Genomic DNA, 25,672 nt, shown 5'->3' with positions numbered 1-25,672 from the left:
GCATGTGGGGTGTGTGTGTGTGTGTGTGTGTGTTTCTTTGGTAGATGCCCTTTATCAGCTTGATTCTAGTTTCTTGAGAATTTTTATCATGAATAGAATTTTGAATTTAGTTAAAAAATTTTTTGCGCCTATTGAGATAGTCATGTGTTTTTCCCCCCTTTTAATCTGTTAGTATAGGGCTTTAGATAGTTTTCAGATGTTGAGCCAGACTTGTATTCTCTCAATAAATTCCACTTAGACAGATGTATTATTGTTTTCATATATTGCTTGATCTGTTAATATTTTGTTGACTTTTTTGTTTATGTTCATGATAAATATTAGCCTGTAGTGTTTAAATGTGTCTCTGTAAATGCAGTTTGACCGAAAACGTAGTATATGCAGTCAGCCAGTACCCAAATGCCAAGCCATTTCCGGGCTTTCTACGTACTTCCTTGTTCCTTGCTCTTTTTTCTGTACAAGCTTCCTGCCTTCTGCCCCGGTTTGCCATTCTCCAGATGGAGACCTATTTTCGTGACGCTTAAGTAAAGTGTGTCACTTAACTTGTCTTCTTTATTTAACAGTAGTTCACTTTTCGTGTACAGACAGTTCCCACTTTGGGGTGTTAGAGTTTGGAGTTTTTTGACTTTATGACGGTGCGAAAGGGATACACATTCAGTAGAAACTGCTCTTGGAACTGGACCTTTGCCCTTTGCCTAGGCTGTGATACACAGTAGGATCGTCGCGTGATGCTGGGCATGGCAGCTCCCAGGTAGCCATGCAAGCGTGAGAGTAGACAAGCAACACCCGGACACCCTGACAACCGTCTGTTTTCCACTTTCAGTACAGTGCCCAGTACGTCTGTGAGGTCTTCAGCACTTTAGTACAACACAGGCATTTTGTCAGAGGGTTTCGGCCAACTCTAGGCTAATACAAGAGCTCTGAGAACAGTTAAAAGTGGGCTGGGCTAAGTAAGCTGTGGTATTTGTTAGGATTTTCGACTTAGGAAAATGATGGCTTTCTTGGGATATGACTCAAGGAAGAACTGTAATTCCTTGGTCGGGTTTTGCATCAGGATAATGCTGACCTCATAAAATGACTTGGGAAGTGGTCCTTGCTTCTGTCTTCTGGAAACACTTGTGTAGAGTTGATTTACTTGTTCCTTAAATATTTGGCAAGGAAACCAGTTGGGCTAGGTCCTGTCTTGATCATATTCTAGCTATATATCATCCCCGAGAAAGCCGTCCCTAAGTAACCATCTGAAGCCATGTAGGTCCAGAAACTTACTGCTGTCAGCGCAACCAGATTCAGTCTGGCTCCCGGGACTATCTTGAGCTAATCAAACGAGACTGCTTTTTCAAGCCCCCGCTGAGTCAGGAGCTGTACCGAGAGTTACACATTTACATTATTTTATGCATTCTGTCATTTAAACTGCCACTATTTACAGTGAGGGACATAGCTCTCCAGTAACCACAATATGTGTGTGTTCTCTGTCTAGAGCAGGGCTTCTGCAAAGTACTGCCAGACTCAGCTGGCTGCTTGGCATGTTTATTAGAGTACAGCTGTGCACATTCATTAACGTACCGTCTATGGCTGCTCTGTGCTACAATGGCAGGTATGTGATTGTGACCGGCTGTATAACCCACAAAGCCTAAAATACTGATTCTCTGGCCACTGACGGGAGTTTGCTGATGCCTCATCGAAAGCAGTGATTCTCAACCCTGGCCACGTACTGGAGTCACCTGGATAACATTTGAAAAGATACTAATAATGTCCGCCCTCCCCTCCTAGAAATTCCAGTATAGTTGGCCTGGAGATCAGAAGCGTTAAAAGCCCCCTGGGTGATTCTCCATGGCAGCTAAGACTGAAAACCACTGGCCCATGAAAAGGCTTATTTGTATTTATTTTACTTCCCGTCCCACATTGATTATTCTAATGTGCATTTAGAATAGGGCTGAGAAGAACTTATTTGGGCAGTAGTTTCCAGATCTTGATGTGTATCGGTCACCTGGGAAGTTTTAAAAATAGATTCTGAGACCCCACCCCAGACTGACTGGATCAGAATCTCCAGGGATTTAAAAATAAATTCCTTGGGTGGTTCTGATATGCAGGTATTTCATTAAAAGGGAACCAAACCTAGGATACCCTGTTCTTATTAGCAGGATTTTTTGGACACTGGATGAGTAACCAGATGGTTATTTGGTGAGTGTAGGGGTAGAGAGGAGGTGTTTCTTGAGACTGTGCAATGCAGGCTGTAAATGATGCCATTGAATAGTCCAACTTCATAGAAATAGCCACTCTCTCATATTTCTAGTAGAAATACCCATTTCTACTAGATCTGGTTAATCTAGCTGCCCTTGTACAGTGTGGATAAAAAGGAACATGTCTTTCCTCTTTGTTCCCTTCATGTGGACCCCGCAGAGACAAATCACCCCACCAATATTCTTTCTTCAGATAATCAGAGAACAAGGTCACATTATGGAAGATTAAGTGGTAGCACTTTGTCCCCTCATTTCTGTCTTGACTGTATAACCCCATCAGCTTGTGTGTTTTTCTGGTCTCTTCCCCATCACATGTACTAATTGTATATTAGGATAGCTACTTTAGAGAGGGCTAACCTCCTTCATGCTGCTTTTATCCTGGGCCATCTCAGTCCAGGGCCCTCATATACTTACTGCATCTCAAATAGCTTTTGCTCAAAGATGAAACCATCTGTTCCTCTCTTAACTGTATGAAACAATACCGTTTGTGCTCTTCAGTTTAGATGAGAAGTGTAAAAGCATGGAAGGTTGAGCTGAAAGGGACTTTGGAGGCCATTATGTCTAGCCATTAAAAAGGGCGATACTGCAGGCAGTGTAGGTGGGTACAGGTAGCGCTGATGTGTTCTGTTGGGAGGTACTTCATAGTCTACCTTGTACCAGCATTGATGCAGGGTTTACTATCTGTAACACAGACACCTTAGCTGTGAAGGATCTGAGAAACGCCAAGTCCATCTGTGTGTAACGCTGCTGCTTGGAGGCAGCTGAGTGACCATGGTCAGGTCTCTCTGCGACTTACCTTCCTTGACTGTAATGAGGAACATGAATATCTACTCTGCAGGGTTATTAAGGGAGTGTACACTAAGTTGATATAGATCACTTTATAAACCATAAAGTTCTTTTTGGTTTGGGAAAAGTATTGAACAGGAAGAAAACCAAAGATTAATCATGGAAATCACTCAGTTCTCATGTGGGCTTCTGGCCCAGAAAGCATTAGGTAGACTTAAAAGGAATGACCTTGTAAATAAAAATTTCTAGTATTTTACACTGAGTGCTATTCGCTAGGGCAATCGTTGATTACCCTGCAGGAAGAAGCTGTAAGCAGGGCTATCAAATGGACAGCTGTGTTCCAGAGATTACAAAGAAGTTAATCATCTAGTTGTACTTCAAGGCATTTGTGTTATTACATATCGTAACTTAGAAAATCAGAGATATTGGGGCGCATGGGTGGCTTAATTCATTAAATGTCTGACTTCGGCTCAGGTCATGATCTCACAGTTTGTGGGTTTGAGCCCCGTGTCGGGCTATGTGCTGACAGCTCGGCGCCTGGAGCCTGCTTCAGATTCTGTGTCTGCGTCTCTCCCCCCTCCCCCTCTCGGCCTCTGTCTGTCTGTCCGTCTGTCTTTCTCAGTAATAAATAAACATTAAAAAAGACAAAGAAATTGAGAGATATTGAAGGACCAATGAAAATACCATAAACCAATTTAAAAAGTGCTAGCATATTTTTTAAATTGATTTGCAAGGCTGGCTTAATGACTGTGGCATGAAAACAGTGTCTACTTAAATATGTAGCTTTAAATTATTTCTACAAGGAAAAACAGAATTTTGTATGTAGTTCAGCAAACATTTATTGAGGCTGTAATGAGGAATCAGAGTGTCCCTGTCCCCAGGATGCTCATTGTCAAGTAAGGAAAACAAATGTTATGAGACCATGGAAGATGCTAGTGCCCTGCAGGGGTGGGGGGAGCATAGGAGTAGGGAAGAAATGTCAAACACAGAGGAAACAAGGTTTTGGCTGACACTAGAACGTTCCAATGTCCCATGGGAGGAAGGGCAAATGGAAGAGTGTATAGAAAGATAGGAGGCATAAGAGAATGTGTTTTCAGGGACTACGGTGGGTCTCAGGATAAGTTTAAGGCAGTAAGAAATCGATATCCCTTGATAAAAATAAGGAATGAATATTGGCTCTATAACATTACTTCGTGATTGGCTGCTTACTCAGTGTTCACAATTCTTTATAAACAATTTTATTTATAATATCTTTTCAAGTCACCCCTCTGTTAACTATATAAATATTATCATGCCTGTCACTGATGAAACATATTGGGAAAAGTGACAATATGTATCCTCTAAAGTGCTTCCATTTTAAGGTTTTTGCATCTATTAGAAACTTTCATGGTCAATAGACCTTGATGGCTCATAAAACAAAGCATTATCTAAGTAGAGGTATGATTGTACTAGAAACATTTGAAGCTCCTGTCAATCATTATTTTCCTATCAGAGAATGATTCATCATGATTTTGAACAGTTATGCCTTCAAAATCTTTGTGAGGTCAGAAACCCATTTTGCAGATGAAGAAACTGAGGTATAGAATTCTCCTTGGTCCCAGGGTGAGAGGCTGGAGTATGTCAGGGAGATTATTGCTTTCGATTGTGTCAAGTTTCTTCATCCCTTTATACTGTGAGGTTTCTGTATCTTTCCTAAATCCAGAAGTGAGAAGTGTTTTGAGATTTGTTCTATCTATGGAAATCCATTGTATAATATTCATAAAGTGCTCAAAGTGCATGGTACTATAAGAAGCAAGAGCCAGGAGCTACTTCTCTCACTGTTCAGTTTAGAAGAAAGGGCATGTGGCATTGATTATTCATGAAGTATTGATTATGGAACTAGTTTAAGTTCCTCAGAAGTCAGAGTATATATAATGTGTGTGTCCAATTGTTTTTTTTTTTTTTTAATCACAATCATCTGTCTGAGGTGTGTTCACTGGATTCCTCTTGTGAAAGAATTACATAGCCTCCCTCTTTCCAGCTGGTGCACTTGACAATGCTGCAAAAGCAAACAAGACATTTTGAAATTGTGATTACGGCAATACATAATCTATATTCCAACTTCCCCCTGGTTATATGGCTTCCAATAAATTGTGCAAATTATATACAGGAGGAACACACTGGCATTTTGAGTCCAGCTGACTCGCTGGGCATAGAATCCTGAAAATAATAAAAAATCTACAGTTCTTTTTTCTTCCAGATCCCTAAAATGTCTACTCCGTAGTCCACAAAAAGTAGTTATAACTGTAGGTATGGCTGAAGTTCATGTTCAATATCTATAACTGAAGCTGGGACAAGAAGACATCTGGAATTTAAAAACCATGTAATTTTGGGGCACTTGGGGGACTCAGTCGGTTAAGTGTCTGACTCTTGGTTTAGGTTCAGGTCATGATCTCATGGTTTGTGAGTTCGAGCCCCACACTGGGCTCTGTGCTGACAGTTAGAGCCTGCTTGGGATTTTCTCTCTCCTTTTCTCTCTGCCCCTCCCCCAACTTGCACTGTCTCTACCTTTCTCAAATAAATAAACTTAAAAAAAAATAAGAATGTAAGTTTATATTTAAAAATACTGAACAGTATAGGGTTAATAAATCTCAGAAGACCGTCTACATTTACATTAGAAGCATTATTAAAAGAATGACTATCTTTTATCTAGCTGCATATGTATTCACGAACAGATATGTATGCATATATGAAGAATAAAATGAAAATTACCCATTTTCTATCCCCTAATTCTTTTTTTTTTTTTTCATGATATGGATGCACCATCTGTCATTTATTTAATCATTCTCTTTTGGTCATTTAAAACATTTTCTTTTGTCTTAATGAACTTTATACCAGTTGACCTTTGAACACCCCATGCAGTTGGAAATGTGCATATAACTTTTGACTCCCTAAAAACTTAACTACTAATAGTTTTAAGTCTGGGGGGTATGGGCCGAGTAAGGGAGGGCAAAGTACCTGGTCAACTATCATTGACCAGAAGCTTTACCAGTAACATAAAACAGTCTCTTAACACATATTTGGCATGTCATATGTATTATATGTTGTATATAATTTTAAAAATATTTTTTAAATGTTTATTTATTTTTGAGAGAGAGAAAGAGACAGAGTGCAAGCAGAGAGAGAGGGGGACACAAAATCTGAAGCAGTCTCCAGGCTCTGAGCTGTCAGCACAGAGCCTGATATGGGACTTGAACCCATGAACCGTGAGATCATGACCTGAGCTAAAGTCGGATGCTTAACCAACTGAGCCACCCAGGCACCCCACATGTTGTATTTTTATAATAAAGCTAGAGAAAGGAAAATGTTGTTAAAATCATAAGAGAAAATACATTATAGTACTGTATATGTAGAAAAAAACCCACATGTAAGTGAATCTATGCAGTTCAGACCTGTGCTGTTCAGAGTCAACTGTATATAAATTTTTGATATTACTGATCATTTCCTTTGGATATGCTTCTAAAAGGAATCACTGGGTCAAATACTATGAACTTTTTAAAAATGCTTTAAAAGTGCCTGGGTGACTCAGTTGGTTAAGCGTCCAACTTCAGCTCAGGTCATGATCTCATGGTTCATGGGTTCAAGCCCCACGTCAGGCTCTGTGCTGACAGCTCAGAGCATGGAGCCTGCTTCAGATTCTGTGTCTCCCTCTCTCTCTGACCCTCCCCTGCTCACACTGTCTCTCTCTCTCTCTCTCAGAAATAAAAAACATTTTAAAAAAATTTTAAAAAGCTTTTGATACACATTTATGAATTGCTTTCCAAAAGCGATAGTGCCAAATAACACTCCTGCCAGGAATGTATAAGATCGTCTCATCATTTACTATCTAGCACAGCATGTATTTTTAATTTTGCTAGTTCAACAGGTGGAGTCTCTTTTTAAAAAGATATCTAGTAAAAATAACTTTTCATCAGAATTACAGAAGAACTGTAAATACTAGTGTACTCTGTCTTCCACAGATCTAGAGATGAAAATTCAGCAGAGACAATATGTAATGAGGTCCTACTATGAATAAGACATAGGGTAGCCCTTCAAGAAGGTCACAGTCGTAGTAGAATGGGTAAAGCCCGTGCACATAGGTACTTTCCCCTTCCCTACTCACCACCCCGCCCCCCATGCTCAGGAGAAAGCAGAGATGCACTGTGACCCCCCTTCTACTCACCCCTGCCACTGCACTGTGCTCTAGGCCATGTGGAATGGGCAAAGCCCAGCAAGGAAGGGGCAGTGGGCTCTCAGCTCAGTGTCTTGGCCCCATAGAATGTGTCTGCTCTCTTTGCTTGGGCATTTTGGCAACCACCTATCTACCACTAGGTAGATTACACTTTTTGTTAAAGGTGGGGGGAGAAATAAATATTTCTTTTGTGTATGACTCTGGTCTTTTCATTCTATGTACTATTCATAAATAGAATTTGGTACTTTGTATTTATTCAGATTTTTACATTAAGCAAGGGAGTCATTAAATAAGCCAACACTCTGGAAAGAGAACTCTTGATATTCAGTGCACACTATTTGCTCTTTTCATCAACTTAAGACCCCATATTAAAGTCTATTTTCTTATAGTAATCTTTGGTCCCCCAGGGGATATTATACTCTTGGAAATCACAGTTGGATATGAATATATTTGTGTGTATACACACACACACACATATTCTTGGATGCTAATTTAATCAGTTCATATTTAAAGAGACAGGGGTTGGCTATTCAGAGTCTGACCCAAATTTCTTTCTCCTAGTTCTGGTCAGCCTTGTCATTGTCTCTTTCTTCTTAAGTCTCCAACATTATCGATAGATGTCCTCATGTCTAAAAGTTACTGAGAAAAGTACATTCTGGGGCAAAACGTTGTTCAAAAGAAAGCCACAGGCCCCACGTGGTGTCCGTTACTAGCTCATCAAACCTGGACTTAATATGTAACTTGGCTGCAGGTCCAGCCTGCCCCGTAGGCTAGTCTTTGCCATCAGCCAGGAGTTTTCTGGTCAGCACGGGTGGGCCTGCCCCTGGCCCTCTCCACCCTCCAAAGGAGGGTGAGGTCATCCACCTCATAAGGCCCCCTGCCCTTCTCCCTAAGGGATGGTGACTTTGCCCAAAATAATTATTTCTTCTCCTCTGCTAATAACTTCACGACCCACCCGTCTTCCTATGAAAACCTTCCAGTTAGCACAGTTCCTCAGAGCTCTGCTCTGCTTCTTAGATGGGAGGCCGCTGGGGTTGTGAATCAACGAGCAGAGCCAATTAGATGTGTAAAAGTCACCCAGTTGAATTTTTTTTTTAAACAACTTTAACAGCTCTATGTAATTTTACTGGTGAGGTTAGGGAATTCATTTAATCCAGCTACCTTCTGTTCAAAGGGTTAGAAATAAGTACCTACCTTAGACTGATGGCTGGAATTAGCAATAGCACAGCAGACAGCAGAAAGGTGAAGCCTGGGTACCAAGCAACAGTGGCTGAATAAATTCCATTAAAAGTAGAAACTGCAGTGACTCCACCAAGTGTTTCTAAGAAGGCGATACAAGCAAACAGGGTACCTGTTTGGGGTCAGGGTGTGGAAGGAGAAAAAGAAATGGCTGAGTAACAAAACAATAAACAGAACGAAAGGAGAAAACTCACTCACTGGAAAAAGCATACACAGGGCACTGCTTGGTGAATGAAAGATATTTCCTCAAAATCCCCGAGAAGTCACTAACCCATTTTTGCAGATGAAGAAACTGAGGTCACGAGCTCTTTCCTTGGATTTGACGTGAGGGAAGGCGACAACACGATAGTTCTGATGTCAGTAGGGCAAAGGTGAAAAGCAACAGCAGCTGATGCATTTGAAATCCACAGTCTCCTGTCCGTGAGCTGCCACAGGCAGAGCCACAACTACGTAGCCCTGACGTTCAAGCGTGTTTCCCACTCTCAGTCCCCAAGCTGGGGACGTCTGTGACACGCCTCCTATGCGCAGGCGGCTCCCACCAGCAGAGGTCCCACCCCAGGGGCCTTGTGAGTTAAAGCAGTCCTTCTTGTCTGCTTCTCAGATCTGGCAAAGGGGACAGCTGCAGACAGATGGCATCTACTTTCCGCAGCATGCCTCGGGTCCCTCCCTCCAGAGCGCCAACAAATTCAGGAGCCACAAGCTTCCTTTCTGTGACTCTTCAAGTAACCCTCTGTGCTCTAGTTATGCCACGGTTTGATTTTATGTGATTCTTTTCTGCCTTCCCTGCTTGAAACAGTCTCCACCCTGAGGTGGCTCGCAAGACTGAGGGAGTGCGGACGTCGCCGCTGCCTGGCGCACTTGCCGCTCACCAGGGTTGTTCCAGAAGTGTGAGGTGGCTGCGGGGTCAGTCCGAGTTCATAACCTGAGAAAAGGGGGCACAAGTTCTACCGAGTTTTAGCTCTGCCCACGATCCAAGACCACATTGCCTGAGCAGCTAAACCTCTAAAAGATAGGCGGGTCATCTTGAAGTTCTTGTCTTCCTCTCTGTCAAATTTTGCATCACCAGACAGAAAATTTTGTCTTGTTTTCTACTCTTCCTGACGTCCCCGGTAGAGGTTCCTATGTGGTTTTGGCAGACTCTACCATTAAGCCATTGTGCTTGTTCCCTGCTCTGCCAAGTTTACTTTTCCATGATAAATTGTGATGCATTTTTCCTATAAACAATGCAAATCCTGTAAATAATTGTATTTGGTTGGACCGATAAGTAGGAAAAGACAAGCATGAAGGTCGCCTTTCATAACTAGATTGTGGCTTCCATGGTCTGTTTTAATTTTCCCCATGGTCTTGGTCTTGTAGACTGTGGTGTGTGCATTTTTATCTACTTAAACTTTTTACCCTGGTATACATATCCCTATACGTTGCTTCTGATTCTTCACTCAATGACAGGTCACATGTTCATAAAACATAAACATATCTCCGAAGACTACTGTGTTTTCACGTATGTGTCTTCTTTTGACTAAAATGAAAGCTCTGTTCATGCCAAGTGCACATGTGCTGTTTACTGCTGTGTCCCAGGGCCTATCTGTCCCGGCACATGGTAGATGTCCTGGCACATGTATTTGTCAAATGAATGAATACGAGCTTCATTCAAGAGCCCAGTTATCAATCAGCAAGTAGGACACAGACCTGTTGCCTCCATGATTTATGATAAAACATGAAGTCCATTTAGTTGGACGTTCTCCTACCTGTCTATGCTATTGTCGTCTTATATTTCTGATCCCTTGCTACCGCCAGGCACAGTGCCGCAGAAGACAGACTGGATGGTCCGAGTCCTATTATGCAATGACGGAGCTCGATTCTTGACAGAAAGTTGGTCAGGTGGTACATCTGTCTGGCACAGACAGCCATTCTGTTACAAAAGAGGGTTCGCTTGTTGCCTCACTTTCCAGAGCAGTTCAACTGGTTTCATAGTCACCAGAGATAAAAGGGATTAAGTAATCAGCCAATTGTTTAGTTTCTATACTTTTTCTTAATCCAGGAGATTTCGAAAGTCAAGTGTGTTTTTACGGTGTTCCAGGTAATCACAAGGAGCGTGCAGGTAGCGATGAGGCAAGACGTGGTCCAGCGTGGCCTTAGCCATGAGTTTCACAGCTGTGTGGAGCACAGAGATTCCAGAATAATCCCCCAAATCCAGTTTTCCCTCCTTTCTCATTCAAGATGATGGGGATGCTGAGAGACTCCTGAAAACCTCTGCACCACTTCCCTTCTCCTCTGATTACGTTAAAGTGCATAACATTTTTACAAAAATATCCCATTTTTAAACAAGTGATGCAGGACCAGAATATATTCAGTGTGGAAATTCTGACATCACCAAAGGATTTCTTAGTCTCCAGTTAAGAATAATTATATTATCCTCAAACGTTGGAATCACAATTCATGAAGTTACCACAATTCCGCGTGAAATTCCAAAAAGCAAAACATTTAAAAATGTCACTATATTTACCAGTATGAAATGACTTTTAAGTAGCCTTTGTAAATACATTACACTAAACATAAACAAAAACAACCCAAACACCCTGACAAGTCTGTTTTAGCTCCAGGTTGTGAAGCAGGTCCATTTTTCTTTTTCCCCTGACAGCTTTACTGAGGTATAATTCACATACCCTAAAACCCACCCCTTTCAATTGCACAGTTAACAGACCTGTGCAGCCATCACCCCAGAAGAAACTGTACCCATTAGCAATTGCTCCCTTTCTCCCCAGCCCTGGATAGGACTGACCTGATTTCTGTCTCCATGGGTTTGCCTTTTCTGAATGTTTCACATAAATGGAATCCTATTTATATGACAATGTGTGACCTTTTGTGTCTGGCCTTTTGGTGATTTCAAGGTTCATCCGTGGTGTAGCGGATATCATCAGTACTTTATTTTTATTGCCAAATAATATTCCATTGGGCCGATATACCACATCACGTCTATCCATTCATCGGTCATGGAAGCTTACGTTGGTCCAAGCTTTTTGGCTACTATAAATCACGCTGCTGTGAACACTTGTGTGCAGGATTTTATGTGGGCATATGTTTTCATTTCTATTGGGATTTCAGTTCCACTCTGTTTCTAGCAATGGAAGTGCTGAGTTCTAAGGGCACTTTATTCAACTTTCTGAGGAGCTACCAAACTGTCTTTGCAAAACAGGTGCATCATTTTATGTTTGTTCCCACCCGCAGCGTAGGAGAGGCCCAGGTTCTCCATATCCTCACCAACTCTCATTATGGTCTCTCTTTTTCACTTCAGCCAGTGGGTCTCATTGTGGTTTTGATTTGCGTTTCCCTGAAGGCTAATGATGTTGAGCATTTCTTCAGGTGCTTGTTGGCCATTTGTACACCTTTTTGGAGAGATGTCTCTTCAAACCTGTTGCCTATATAGTTGGGTTGTCTTTTCTTTTTTTAATCCAAGTGTGGTTAATATACAGTGTTATATTAATCCCAGGCATACACTACAGCGATCTAGTAGTTGCATACAGTACTCAGTGCCCATCCAGAGAAGCGTATTCTTAATCCCCCTTCCCTATTTCATCCATTCCCCTCCCCACCTCCCAAATTCCTTATTAGACATATGATTCCTAATATATTCTCACATTCTATAGCCTGTCTTTTCACCCTGGATGGTGTCCTTGGAAGCACAAAAGCTCTTAATTTGGATAAAGTCTAACTTACCTATTTTTCTTTTGTTTTGGTGTCGTATTTAAGAAACCATTGCATAGCCCAAGGAAGCAGGTATATTTTTACATACTATAGTTACAAAATTTTTATATTCCTAAGTGGTTTTCCAGTCAGTCATCATTACCTAGTCTATAAACAGCTGTGTGCATATACAGCAACATCTTATGGGTAGAAGAGAATCAAGAAATATATTTTTAAATGTACTGAATTAGCTGCCTTCCCCAGTGTTGACTAAACTGCCATAAATACAGTAGCCTACGTATGAATGGTCCATCAACAATTAATATGAATTAATCTGCACCAGGCTAAGACATGAAACAAAAGAAAGCTCCAAAATCTAACAATATTCATATGGCACAGATATGCCTAATATCTAACTGGTAACTAGTTCTAACTAGATATTTATTTATTTACTGTTCTTTTGTATTGGTTATTCTCTGCCCTCCCACATCAACTGTTTGATCTCCTGCGTCCCTTTGTGTTTGGGAGGCTGATAGACTTCCTCCGATCGTATGACATGGATTTCCTTACTAGTCTGACTTTCTTTTGCACTTGGCCAATGAGATGAAGGTGGAGAGAAAGGTTGTGCTGTCTTGTCTCTGCTCCCTATTTGGGCCACCTTCTCTGGGTGCCTTCTCCACTGCCCACTCCATCATATTGGTTAGACTTCATTAAAAGTCACTATTGAACCAGCTGAGTGGGATCCTGTTTTGGCTAGGACTCTAATCCAGGCTCAGCTCTGACGTTTGTGGGGTCCAGTGTAAGAATACAATTAGAAGCCTATCTGTTATATTCTAAGTATTCGTAAGTTACAGTTCTAATGAACAAACTGTTAACTAAGCTATGTTCCAACTCCCTGCTCTGAGAAATATACCTTCATGATGATTTGGAAGGTCAGACACAAACGTGGAATGCTCAGTCTCTCGAGAGTTCTGTGTAGGAAGAGGACAGCACTGGCAGAGCAAGCTAGCCCTTAGCCTTCAGTCCCCAGCTGCAGGGCGCAGCCCACCCGCATTGGGTTCTATCTCGTGCTCCATCCTGCTCAGGAGGGATCATGTACACATGGCAGTGCACACCCCACTCTGCAATGCCAAGGTTGGGCTAGTTCTAGGAAGAGTGATGGCTTGGCTATCCCTTTGGTCTAGAAGGGAGCACACTGGGGTCACAGTCTACCCTCAGGAGGAAGGGTCTGAGGAAGAGGACCATGCAGGCAATCACAGACATGAACCCAGAGCTGTGTGGCTGGGAATTATGGGGATCCAGATACCCAGACTGTAGTCTAGAATGGGCATCTGCCTGGCCCTGAGCATCTCCTCTCCTCTTGGGGCAAGGCCTGGCTAGAGCAAGCCTTCTAAAACGGGAGTCCCTGAGTAGGGGCACCCCCTGCCTGAACACAAGCCCCTGCCCAACACAGAGCTTACTTACCACTTAATTCAAAAGGAGTTCTGAACAGAAAAAGGGTTGGAGGATATTTCAAAGAAATCAAACATTGGTTGTCCATAGATTTGAGTTGATGCAGACTGTAAAGTCATTATATTCCTTAAGCAGATTTAACTCACCTTGTTCAGTAGAACGAACCACTTTGGATATCATGGACCGTAGAACAGAGAGCGGCACAATCGTGAAAAGGAATGGCAGCCGGACTGTAAGAGAAATGGGAAATCATTGGCCAAATCAGAAAACGAGTGGCCAATTTTAAGTGTGAAATACTTTCTTTCCCACTATGTCCTTTTCTATAAGCATCCTACCTCATTGCATCTGAGGACTGAATTAATTAATTGTAGACTTCTGTCTCATGACTTAAGATACACTATAGATGGGTCAGTTAAAGGTTACCTTACTCTCTTATTCCAAGACTAAGAACAAGAGTTCATGGAGGTTTTAGGTCCATGGGATGGATGTGCGATTTCCCTGATTATTATAGCAACCTCTTGTTCAGCAAGTTGTGACTTAGCTTTCTTCCTGTGTTTTCTGTTTTTGCTTTCTTAGACTTGACGTTCTTAGTGTTAGCATGCTCTGATTGTATTGATTCACTTATTGAGAAATTGGTTCTTTATCTTTCTGCGTGTTCATCTTTGTGCTGAATCATTTTATGAACACAGATCGCCTCTCCTCTTAAATTATGACCCCTACTAGTAGCATTTCCAGTTCTATGACAAAACAGTAATAGATTATTTTTGCAGATGACGTTAAAGTTTGCACTGTGTATCAATTTACTTGGCCTTGGCAACTCTAACTGGGAGGGAGAACTGACATTTACTGAATACGAGGCATTGTGCTTTACAGTAATCTCTTCTAATATTCTTGTAACCCTCTGAATTAGGTACTACTGTGCCCATTTTACAGATGAATAAATGAGGGCCCTGAGTAGTTAAGTAATTTGCTTAAGATCACCTGGTGCCTAATAGATGGACATTAAACCCGATTCTCTCTGGTCACCCTGCTTCTCTGCAAGGTAGCAAGAGGCTGACAGTACTTTGTAGAAATAGATGAAATCAGACATTTCCTAAGGTTCCACTTTCCATATCCCTTAGCGCCTTCAAATGCGGCATCTCACTCGAGCCGTACAGAATCCACCTATGGGGTAGGTAGTGAAGGAAGTAGTCTAGTTGCCAAAAAATGATTTCTCAAAAGCCACTTGATGAAATGACCAGTCTACAAAATCTTGTCTTAAAGAATTTTCTTCTTGAATATATTCAACAAATGTGAATTGTATAAGTCTTCTGAGTTTATTTTATATAATGGTCTTTAATTTTTATGGGGTGCCTGGATGGCTCAGTCAGCGGAGCATCTGACTCTTGATCTTGGGGTTGTGAGTGAGCCCCACGTTGGAGGTGGAGATTACTTAAAAATAAAATACTTATAAATAAAATAAAAAATAATTTTAGAAAAGTTTTATGGAGGGGCACTTGGGTGGCTCAGTCAGTTAAGTGTCCGACTTTGGCTCAGGTCAGGATCTCACGGTTTGTGATTTTGAGCCCCGCGTCAGGCTCTGTGCTGACAGCTCAGAGCCTGGAGCCTTCTTCGGATTCTGTTTCCCTCTCTCTCTGCCCCTCCCCTACTCATGCTCTGTCTCGCTCTTAAAAATAAATAAACATTAAAAAAATTATTTTAAGTTTTATGGAAAGTCACCTTCTTAGCCGCATTTTAAGAAATATTCAAGTTGGCAAAAAGCTCTATTGAAGAATTGACTCACAAGAAGAATGTTTCTCAAAACGATTTTTTGGCAAGTATGCCGATTTAGAAAATTGTGGTTAATCTGGTGGTTTTTTTTTTTTTTTAAACCAAATTGGCTTTTCCCTTCTGGCAAACTAGCTTTTAATAAAGTGCCTTAATTGAACTAGAATGCATTAAACAGAGAATGTTGTATTAAAAGTTTCTCACCCAGCAGACTAAATTCATTTCATAGAAACATCAAATACACGGTTCGTTCTAAGGCTACATTTTGTACCTTACCTAAAAGCATCATTAACGTTGTTCTGGCAAAAGCAGTCATAACCATTCCTGCCATGGTGGTAAAGATTCCAATGAAGGCCATGTGAATGTCTTCCATACAGTAAGAAAAAAGCCATATTCCTAGGAAACTACTAAAAAAAGTGATGCTACCCAGAGCTGATCCGTAACCTATAAGGACTTCATTCCAGCAGAGCGGTGAATCCAGTTCATAAAGGATAAAAATGGGGGAAATGCCAATTATCACAAAAAAATAAGTGATCATTGTAAAAAGTGACAAACAGAGAAAATACCGCCGCTTACTAGAAGCATTTTTAAAAAGCACGTAAGTTCGGTAAAATAGGTTTTTAAAGCTTTCACTACATGATACGGAAACATTCGGAGATGAAGACTCTTTCAGTGAATCGCCAAGAAAAAATGAAATATAAATCAAGTTAACAGCAAGGGCCATGGTAATAATGAAAAAGGACCACACAAAACCTAGTTCTCTGATAAAATAGCCAGAAGACAGTCCTGTTAATCCAGTGACAAGTCCAAGTAAGAAGTCAATTATAGCTATTCTAATTGTTCTTTGTTTCTGTTCTGTACATTGATCAACTATGTAGGCAAAACAGGCCCCTAAAAATGTGGTATAATTGCCACACAGCGCACCGATGAAGGTAGACGCAATCAAAAGCTGGAATGGAAAAGCAAAGTAGGAGAGCACACAGAGCCAAACGCTGGTCGCAAGAGCACCAACAGAAGACAAAATCAAAGGGAACTTCCGTCCTTGATGATCACTATGAGACAGAAGAATGAAGGTAGACACGAGACCAGGAATTAACCCACTTATGTCCATCTGCAGATTAAAAAGAGACACTTTCTTCTGAACTTCCTGCAAAGAAACAAAAAGAAGACCATGTGTTTACAGAGATACAGACAACGTGCATGAAAACATCACAGTCCATGCTTTGGTTTTTTTCCAGTACCTCGCCAATAAGGACTCTCTGGTGCATGGGTTTGATACAGCCTGAATCTTCTTCCAGTGCACAAAGCAAATGTCAAGAAGTGATACAGGAATCAAGACTCAGTCATAATACTCAAGTGCTGTGGTGGGGACGTTCACTCATAAAAAGAAAATTGGGTATTGCTGTACGTCTGCATAGAGGATCCATAGACCCTGAGACATCTGGGACTGGTCGTATAATGATTTTTCTTTCTTCTATGAGCAGCTAGCATGGAGATCATGACCACTGTTGTAAAGCAAGAGCAATACCCTTTCCCATGACAGATCTTTCTGTCTGCTTAAAGGGGAATGACTATCACGCATAAATGTCATATTTGATAGACCTTTATTTAGGAAGCACTCAGTTGCTTTTTTTCACATGTGTCTCCACAAATAAATTTCTTCTAGTCTGTTTCTTTACTCACTGAAAAATAAGATAGGGGCACCTGGTGGCTCAGTCAGTTGAGTGTCCGACTTTGGCTCAGGTCATGATCTCCCGGTTTGTGAGTTCAAGCCCAGCGTCAGGCTCACTACTCTCAGCCCATTGGTGTAGAGCCCACTTTGGATCCTCTGTCCCTCTCTCTTTCCCCCTCTCCTAGATGTGCTCTCCCCCAAATAAATCATATTAAAAAAATAAGATAAAACCCAAAGAGAAGCTTTGCACTGACGAGGATGGTAACATGCCGTGAACTGAGGAGTAAGGTAAACCCAGCTTCCCCGAGGACGAACATGACCAGGTACACACACAGACTAAATGGTGTTACAGTTGCTACGCTAGTTGTTTGATGGAAAGAATTTGGGGTGATTTAAGAGAACTTTCTGCTTGCCACCTCTCTGTATTTTCCAAATTTTATATAAAGAGTATAGACCATTTTTATAATAGGGATTACTAAACTCATTTTTAAAAATAGACTTATTCATGTAATATTTAGAAACCACCCTAAAACAACTGATGAACCACAAAATATATAAAGTACTGAAATTAATGATTTTTTAAGAGTGAGCCTGTGTTCATTTTTATATATTCATATAATACAAGTAATTTCATGTTAGCAGGAAGCATCCTAGTCACCAAGACTCAAAACTCCAGTCCTCTTTGTTTCTGGCCTTTCCCTTCACGCCCCACTCACACCCAGTGCCTCTCATGACCTCTACCTCTTCCTAGTCCCATCGCCACCACTGGAAGCACAGGGCTCATGTACTCACCAGGACTACCCTGGCACCTTGCTCTCTCTTCAGTTCAGTCTGTGATGCCAGCCTCCTCACTGTGCAGATCATACACCCTAACGGTGGGCGCAGCTGGCCAAAACACACTAGTGGCAGGTCTCTCACTTGCTTATTAGCTCTCTGTCTGCTAGAGGAAGTTCACACGTTCTGTGTCCGTTATGTAAGGCCACCCAGGTGTGGTCTAACCCCACTCTTCACCATTATCTCCACTCACTCCCCACATGCTCCATGCTACAGGCACAGCCCACAGTCAAGTCCAACTTGGATTTGCCTGAAATGCCCAAACAGATGTCATCTCTCCTTTTGCTGAACTTCTCATATGGCCATTATCATTCTTCAGTTGCACTTTTTTGTGTAATGATTAGGAGCTCTGGAGTCAGATCAGTTTAGATTCAGACATAGTTCTTTACATAGCAATTACAGTGATCTTTAAAAACACACATCAACCTGCTCACGTCACTGCTCTACTCAAAATCCCCCAGAGGCTTTCCTGACGGTGGAATAAATCTGAATTTCTTGCCATGGCGTGGGCAGCCAGACATCATGACTTCTCTGATTTCATCTCTACCTCTTAGCTCCCTCAGCTGCATGCCATTCCTCAAACACTCCAGGCTCATTCACTTTTTTTGTGCTTGCCGTTCACACAGCTCGCTTCCTCAATTCAAAAGCCACCTCCTCAGAAGTCTTCTGTGACCAATCCAGAGCAACCCATCAACCCACCCAGTGCTCCATGCCCTGATCCGCCTACAGTTTTCTTTAGAGACTTGCCCCACCTCCACGGGGTGGGTTACTTTAGCAGAGCTGCTGACTCTGTGCCTTCTCCACTACTGCCTAAGCTCTGGGAGGTCAGGAACGCCGTCTCCTTTACCACCAATTTCAACAAAATGCTTCCCAGAGTGCTCCTGAGATACTGGTCGTACCAGCAGATAAGCAAATAAAATGGGCCTTGCAACTTGCTACTGCATGTGATTCTGACCAAGCTATTTATCCCTACGGCTTCATCTGACAAGAGGAAGTAGCAGGAGTCCCTATTTTGCAGGCTGTTGTGAGGGTGACATTTAAAGTCAGTAGGTCACTATGAGGCACACCGCACAGACCCTATTATGTATTTGTGCTTAATCAACTCTGGCTCTTTGATTTTTACTAGACCAGGCTTCTGGTGCACATCGTTGTAGCTCTATGGTTATAAAAGCTGTCAAGTAAATATTTACTCAATAAAGAAGTAAATCAAATGGTTATCTTTTAATCAGCTTCTCAACAAGATGTTCCAGTGTGGAATTCCAACTCCCATTCCCGCCCCTCCCCCACACCTGATCTTTCTATCTCCTGTCATTCCTGACCCAGCCTTTTATACAGACTACTCTCCTCATCTGTAATCTTTAATTATATATTAGATATCATCATATATTAGAATTATAATTATGTATTAGATAAGGGTAGATAGGAGAAATCAGAGTAAAAAGTGCCATTTCCTATATAAGACTGAACGAGGCGCCTGGGGTGCTCAGTCGGGTAAGCACCCAACTTTTGATTTTAGCTCAGGTCATGATCTCAAGGTTCGGTTCATGAGTTCGAGCCCTGCATCCGGCTCTGCACTGACAGCATGGAGGCTGCTTGGGGTTCTCTCTCTCTCTCTCTCTCTCTCTCTCGCTCCCTCCCTCCCTCCCTCCCTCCCTCCCTCTCTCCCTGTCCCTCGCTCACATGTACACACTCGCACACTCTCTCTCTCAGAATAGATAAATAGACTTTGGAAAAAAACTAAAAACAAAACAAAAAAAAAGACTGAACAGAATGACAATGTACTGAGACAGGTGTCAATTAAATTAAGAAAAGCAACATCAGTGTTTAAAAACTTTTTTAATGTTTCATTTATTTCTGAGAGAGAGAGAGAGGAGAGAGAGAGAGAGACAGACAGAGGCAGCATGAGCAGGGGAGGGGCAGAGAGAGGAGACACAGAATCTGAAACAGGTTCCAGGCTCTGAGGTCAGCACAGAGCCTGATACGGGGCTCGAACCCATGAACCATGAGATCATGACCTGAGCTGAAGTCGGACCGACTGAACCACCCAGGCGCCCCAAGGAATATCAATTTTTAAAAGTCACAATTTCATAGGCTTAAAATTATACAGTAATTACAATTGAGTAGAAAATGTCCTCTATCTGCTGGTAGTAAGGGACTGTGTTAGCTATTAAAAGGTTTATAAATAAATTACCGAACAAGAACAATTTCATGATCTGGTTGATGCCAACTTGCCTCCTCAACTAGCAGGGTCCCTGTCTTGACAGCACTTGAAGAGAACAGACCAAAGTGGCCCATTTAACAGCTCAAAACCAGTCATTTAAGTTGGGAAGGAGAAGATGGCAAGGGGTTTAAAAACTCCTTCCTCCACACAAGTTAACAACCATGCTTAGAATTCCCTACCTCTTTTCCCTTAGCAAAGAGTCCCTTGCCACAGCCTTCCCATTTTGTTAAGAGGCCTTTTAGAGAGTAATCTTGCTCAAGAGAAGTATGTAGCTGCATCTCATAGTCATGAGACTCAGAAAACTCAAAGATTTGAAAAATAGGTTAGATCAATATTTATTTATGTGGATATATATATATGTATATATATACACATATATATACTCCAGTATGTAGAAAAATAGGGCTTTTATTCATATAGATTTTCAGAATGTTAAGTATAAGTGAAATAGCCTAGTTTATTCTTATATCTGTACACTGAAATTCATATTATTACCTTACATTCCAATACATGTGTCTGTATCTGTGTATTTGTTACAGAGAAGGATACATAAATATTGTATAACAGTAGGAAGTTCAATACAGTACTGTATTATGCACTCTTCTAACCAGTAATTGGTCTTTTGGGGGAGTGGCAAAGAAACATTTGAACTGAAAAAAATCATTTATTTTATTCGGTACTGACTCTGCGTATCCTATGACATTTTATTTTTAGGGTTAAAAGGACAATTCTCAAACCTCTAAATTTCTTTAAGTCAGCAAGTGGCCAGCACCCACCCAGCAGAGCTGGGAATTGAGAAGGAAGGGCATAAAACAGAGAACATTTGTCCTTGGGATTTTAAGGAGGGGGCGCCTGGGTGGCTTAGTTGGTTAAGTGTCCGACTTCAGCTCAGGTCATGATCTCACAGTTGGTGGGTTTGAGCCCCGCGTCAGGCTCTGTGCTGACAGCTCAGAGCCTGGAGCCTGCTTCGGATTCTGTGTCTCCCTCTCTCTCTGCTCCTCTCTCACTTGCACTCTGTATGTGTGTGTGTCTCTCTCAAAAATAAAGAAACATTTAAAAAAATAAAGGTAAGAGAATATTCTTATGTTGAGCAGGAACAGTATCCAGAAAAGGGGCCACAGGGAAATGCCGAAGGAGATGGGGGGGCCTCCTAGGAAACAAAAATGTTCCTCTGTCCTAAGGAGCAAACAGCGAGTGGCCCTCCTGACCCGTCCCTGTTGTGGGTGGGGACAGTTGTGCTTTCTAGTTCCCCAATCTGAGAGAACGCCCCTGTAGCTGTAAAGCTCCGGCTTTAAGGGAAGGTATCTAGGGTAGTATGTTTTCTTGAATACTAATCTAATTTAAAAGCAATGAAACAACAATCAACTTAAACATTCGGCAGAAATTTTAAAAATGAGACCTCTGCTCTGGGCAGCGGGGGCCTCTCGGCAGCTGCGTGAGGCCAGAGGGAGCTGGTGCTCATCACCTGCACAGTCACGGAGGCCACCAAGGCCACTGAACCACGGCCTGTCTCCCCTCACTCTGAGAGGGCAAGGGCAGCAGATTTTTCCAGACATTCAAGTCCTCTCCCCTCTGTCCCTCCCACTGCGTATCTGGGGAAGGAAAGCACGGAATCCAATATGGCAACTGATGAGCCTACTGAACGTTCTCACTCTCTGGGAATGAATATATATAGGGAATCATTCTTAAAGTCAGGAGACAAAACCACGAGGTGAGACCCTTGGCCCTTCTATTTTTATGACCCCACTCTAGGCCAGAACCTTGATGTCTGCATGGCTTCCCAGCAATTATCAGTTCCAAGAAACTTCTCCCATGGAAATGAGGAACAGTGGAAGCTGTGTCCAAAGGCCAGGCCTCAGCCCGGCAAGGTTATACCTCACACCTGGGGGGCGGGGTTCCACCTCCAGAAGCTCTAGAGCCTTCCTTCTGGGCCCTTTGCCATCTCTTCCAGGCCTCAGGCTCATCTCCCAGTCACACCTGAGTTCCCTTCTCCTGAGGGGAAACTCTTAGAGCCAGCCAGGCGGGTGACGTGAATTCCTCCAAACTCTTCCTGTCCTCTGAGGCCCCTCTTCCTGGCCTCTGAGATGCCACTCATTTGCCATCACAAAATATCCCCTGGGGGAAGGGTTCAAAGTTTAGAACTGTGGTCTGTTTCTGAGGCTTTCTGAGGGGTAAAATTCCAAATCTGAATGCTATCTCCTTCACATCCGGATGCTGGTAGACTTTGCTAAAAACTGTCTGAGGGAGGAGAATGATGACATACCTCCTGTTTTAAATAAATAAAAAATTGGGGGAGGAGGCCAGAGAGGAGGAAGGAAACGTTCTGTAATACCTGGCTCAGCCTTTTCAGTGTCCTCAGAACCAAAGTGTGTGCTTTCCTCCGCAGGTCATCTCACACACCTGCTCCTCAGCACCTGGGAGTCACAGCCGATCTGCTAACCCCAAATGATGAATGACAAATACTGCCCTCTGCCCCCTACAAGTCGATGAAGGACACTGGCCCCAGGGTCCACAGTCTTCAGTGATGGGCTACTTATGGGGTCAGTGAAAACTGGGTCATGTACAGGCAGAAGGGGGGCTGGGAGGAAGCAGGCCAGGGAAAGGCAGGAACACTATTTCACCCCACTGGGACCACTGACTACTCATTCCAACTTTCAGGCTTTGGAATGGTGGGGGCGGGGGGAGGAAAGAGCCCCTGGGAGATGAGACCAGGCTGAAATTTTCTGAGAAAGGAGAAGCACCAATGTCACAGAAAAAAGAAGGGGCTTTTACTTAGAAGAGGCAGATGAGGGGCGCCTGGGTGGCTCAGTCGGTAGGGTAACTGACTTCAGCTCAGGTCACCATCCCACCGATCCGGGACTCGAGCCCGGTGTCAAATTCTGTGCTGGCAGCTTAGAACGCCTGAAGCCTGTTTCAGTCTGTGACTCCCTCTCTCTCTGACCCTCCCCTGCTCACGCTGTCTCTCTCTCTCTCTCAGAAATAAATAAAAAACATTAAAAAAAATTAAAAAAAAAACAAACAAACAAAAAAAAAAGAGGCAGCTTAAAGGTGTCAGGAAACTTCAAACAGGAGAACTAAATAAATGCTCTTGACTTGGGATTTCAGAGTGTTTAAGGTGACCCTTGGGAGATCAACGTACGATGAGTGCAATGCCCTCTTTCATCAAAAACCCCATTACACATTCCCCTTATATTACATTTTAGAGGTATTTTAATTTCTTACCTCCTGGAATGCAAAAATCGGGCTGCTTTTATTTTTTCCACACTCAGAAGCATTGCTATCAGATACAAAACTGTAGTTGCTCGTTTCTTCCCATATTCTCCTATACACATACTGTGTTGTGAGCGGAGAGATCAAAGTCATAGCAAATGCACTAAGGCAAATGGCAGGTTCTACAAAGAAAATCTTCATACTGCCTGGGTCGGTAGCTGAATTCTGTTAAAAAGAACGGGGAAGTTAGAGTTTTGTGGAGTACCTGGGGAAAACTGGGGAACAGAAAGCAGTGAGCACTTCCTAAGAAATTAATTTTCACTTCGGAGTAGGCTACGCAGTAAACCGGTGACTGTCGTACTTCCTATTTTTAAGAGTAAGCATGACCTTTTTGGGGCTCAAGCCGCTTAAAATCGTCTTAGTAAGTTGTCACCCATTTTCGTTTGGAATAATTTCACCGCAGTCCCCACATTGTACATACTGCCAACCGGTGTTCGAAAGGGAAACGGTGAGATTCCCCTGGGAACGCGACAATTGCGCAACTGTTTGTTATTGTTATTTTGCTGCTCGTTAACGAGGACAGGAAGGGGGCCTCTACAGGCAGCCCCCAGTCGTAAAGGGGTTTTTTTCCGTTTAAACTCACCCCACGGTTACAGCCTTCCTGCCAGGCTAGGCGCAGGTCTGATCCTGTTCGGGGACGGAATCCGGGGGGCTGTCTTCGGGCGGGGTGCCCTGCGCTCCCCGGGCGCCTGCACAGCAGCCCGCGCTCCCGAGGCTGGGCGGCCCGGGACGCGCCGGTGACACCCTCCGCGGTCAGGGGCGGGGGCCGGGTCTGCGCCGGCCGCCGGGACGGGGAGGGGAATTTCCGCTGAATTCGACCTAGTGCACCTGTCGGGGAAGCTCAAGCTCTCATTTTAAAGCAAACCAACAAAGCGCCCTCCGGCCTCCCGGGTGACGACGGCGACGGGTCGCCGCGCAGTCCCCTCTCGGCTCCTCGGCGGCCCTGCGGACTCGGGCCCAGGGAGCTGCGCGAGGCGCCGGCGCACCGGGCGGCGGCTCCCAGCGCGGTCGGAGGGGGGTCTGCGGGCCCGACGTCCGCCCGGTTCCAGGCGGAGACTCAGCCGCGGCCCGCGGAGCGCCCCAGCCGGCCGAGGGGCGGGGCCGCCGGCGGCCGGAGTCCCCGCCCGCGTGGCTGTCGCCGTCCGGCCCCGCTGCTCTGCGATTGGGCCCCGCGGCTGGCGGCCTCGCGGGGATTGGTCGGCGCGACGTCGCTCTGGGGAGCCCGCCCCCCGAGGCCCCGCCGGCCCGGCGGCGCGCAGCTGGCCGCCCGCCGAGCCGCTCCGCGGGACCGCGTCCGGGGCTCGCCCCGGGGCTCTGCAGCGGGAGAGCGTTTCTGGGTCTGAACACCGTTTTTCACGGAAGCACACGGGGATCTGTTGCAAAAGTAACGTGTCTGGGATGCGGCTCCCTGTAGTGTCCGGCTCGGCGGAGCAAGTGCCCTAGAAACGCAGAAGCGGGGTAGGGGGAGCCCGTGGCGGTAAAGAGTACTTACCCCTGGCAAAGGATCTGAAGTGTGGTCTCTGGCTCTTCCTGGTAGTGTGACCCTGGGCAAATTATTTAATTTCTATGAATCTCCTTTCTTTGTCAAGTGGGCATAACGCCTAAGGATTGTTCTAACGAACCCTCGACACGTATATACTGCGTAGCCCTGGAACAAAGGAGAGGCTGTACCCGTGCCTTCCAACAAGCCCACCGGGACCACACCTGATGCTGGGTTTAGACTTCCTGTTAGGAGGAGGGATGCATAAATGGGGAGCCACGGGGTATCTCAGTAGAAGTGTTAGACTTTGTGATGGGATTTGGGTGCATGTGATTGTGGGGAGGGTCCATGAAAGCAAGGCCTCCCGCTGTATTGGATGCTGTTAGGAAGTAGGGGTATTTCTTTGAGTGGGTGTCTTAATTCTTAGTAGGAAGGAGTGGACATAAGTGGAGGTTAAAGCCATAACTGATAAAGAAGCAGCGTATGGTAGACATTTTTGGTCATTTGTGTGGTTTAGACAATGTTCGTGTCCTGTGTTCCGACAAGACTGTGGAGTGGTCTGGGTTTTTGTCTTGACCGTGGTCATAGAATGGCCTTGTCTGATGCTATTCTGTGAAATTGTTTTCATTCTACAGAACATGGTCCATACGAGCTCACAGCAACATCAAGGTCAGTACCTAGATGTCGGAGCTGCTTGCTCTTCCTCAGTGCTCAATAAATGATAGTTAAATCATGGAATGTTGAGTCAGAAGTCTTAGAACCCTATCTAAAGCTTTGCTACTGAAGTGCTACTTATAACTTTGGACTTGCCACCTACCTTACT

At 43.6% G+C, this 25,672-nt stretch overlaps 1 protein-coding gene across 1 annotated transcript; it reads right to left on the bottom strand.

The window, feature by feature from the left end:
- Positions 1 to 4,932: 4,932 nt before the first annotated feature.
- Positions 4,933 to 24,442, bottom strand: SLC46A3 (solute carrier family 46 member 3). Its single transcript, XM_039255248.1, has 6 exons — positions 23,953 to 24,442; positions 23,322 to 23,534; positions 15,649 to 16,519; positions 13,752 to 13,835; positions 8,428 to 8,584; positions 4,933 to 5,061 (listed from the first exon to the last, which is right to left on the bottom strand). Exons 2-6 carry the CDS (start codon positions 23,508 to 23,510, stop codon positions 4,977 to 4,979), a joined length of 1,386 nt encoding a protein of 461 aa, XP_039111179.1. The 5' UTR covers positions 23,511 to 23,534; positions 23,953 to 24,442; the 3' UTR covers positions 4,933 to 4,976.
- Positions 24,443 to 25,672: the final 1,230 nt, after the last annotated feature.

This window comes from Hyaena hyaena, unplaced genomic scaffold (assembly GCF_003009895.1).
Source record: "Hyaena hyaena isolate Hyena2069 unplaced genomic scaffold, ASM300989v1 scaffold_11, whole genome shotgun sequence".
Lineage (NCBI taxonomy): Eukaryota > Metazoa > Chordata > Mammalia > Carnivora > Hyaenidae > Hyaena > Hyaena hyaena.
Note: the sequence above shows the minus strand (reverse complement) of the source record. Positions and strands in the feature narration are given on the sequence as shown.

Coding starts and splice junctions, on each gene's coding strand:
- SLC46A3 (XM_039255248.1), bottom strand. CDS start 23,510: ATGAAGATTTTCTTTGTAGAACCTGCCATTTGCCTTAGTGCATTTGCT. Junction 16,520..23,321: donor CGATTTTTGCATTCCAGGAG/GTAAGAAATTAA, acceptor GTTTCTTTGCAG/GAAGTTCAGAAGAAAGTGTC. Junction 5,062..8,427: donor ATTCCAGCCATCAGTCTAAG/GTAGGTACTTAT, acceptor TTGCTTTTGCAG/CATTGTCAAGTGCACCAGCT.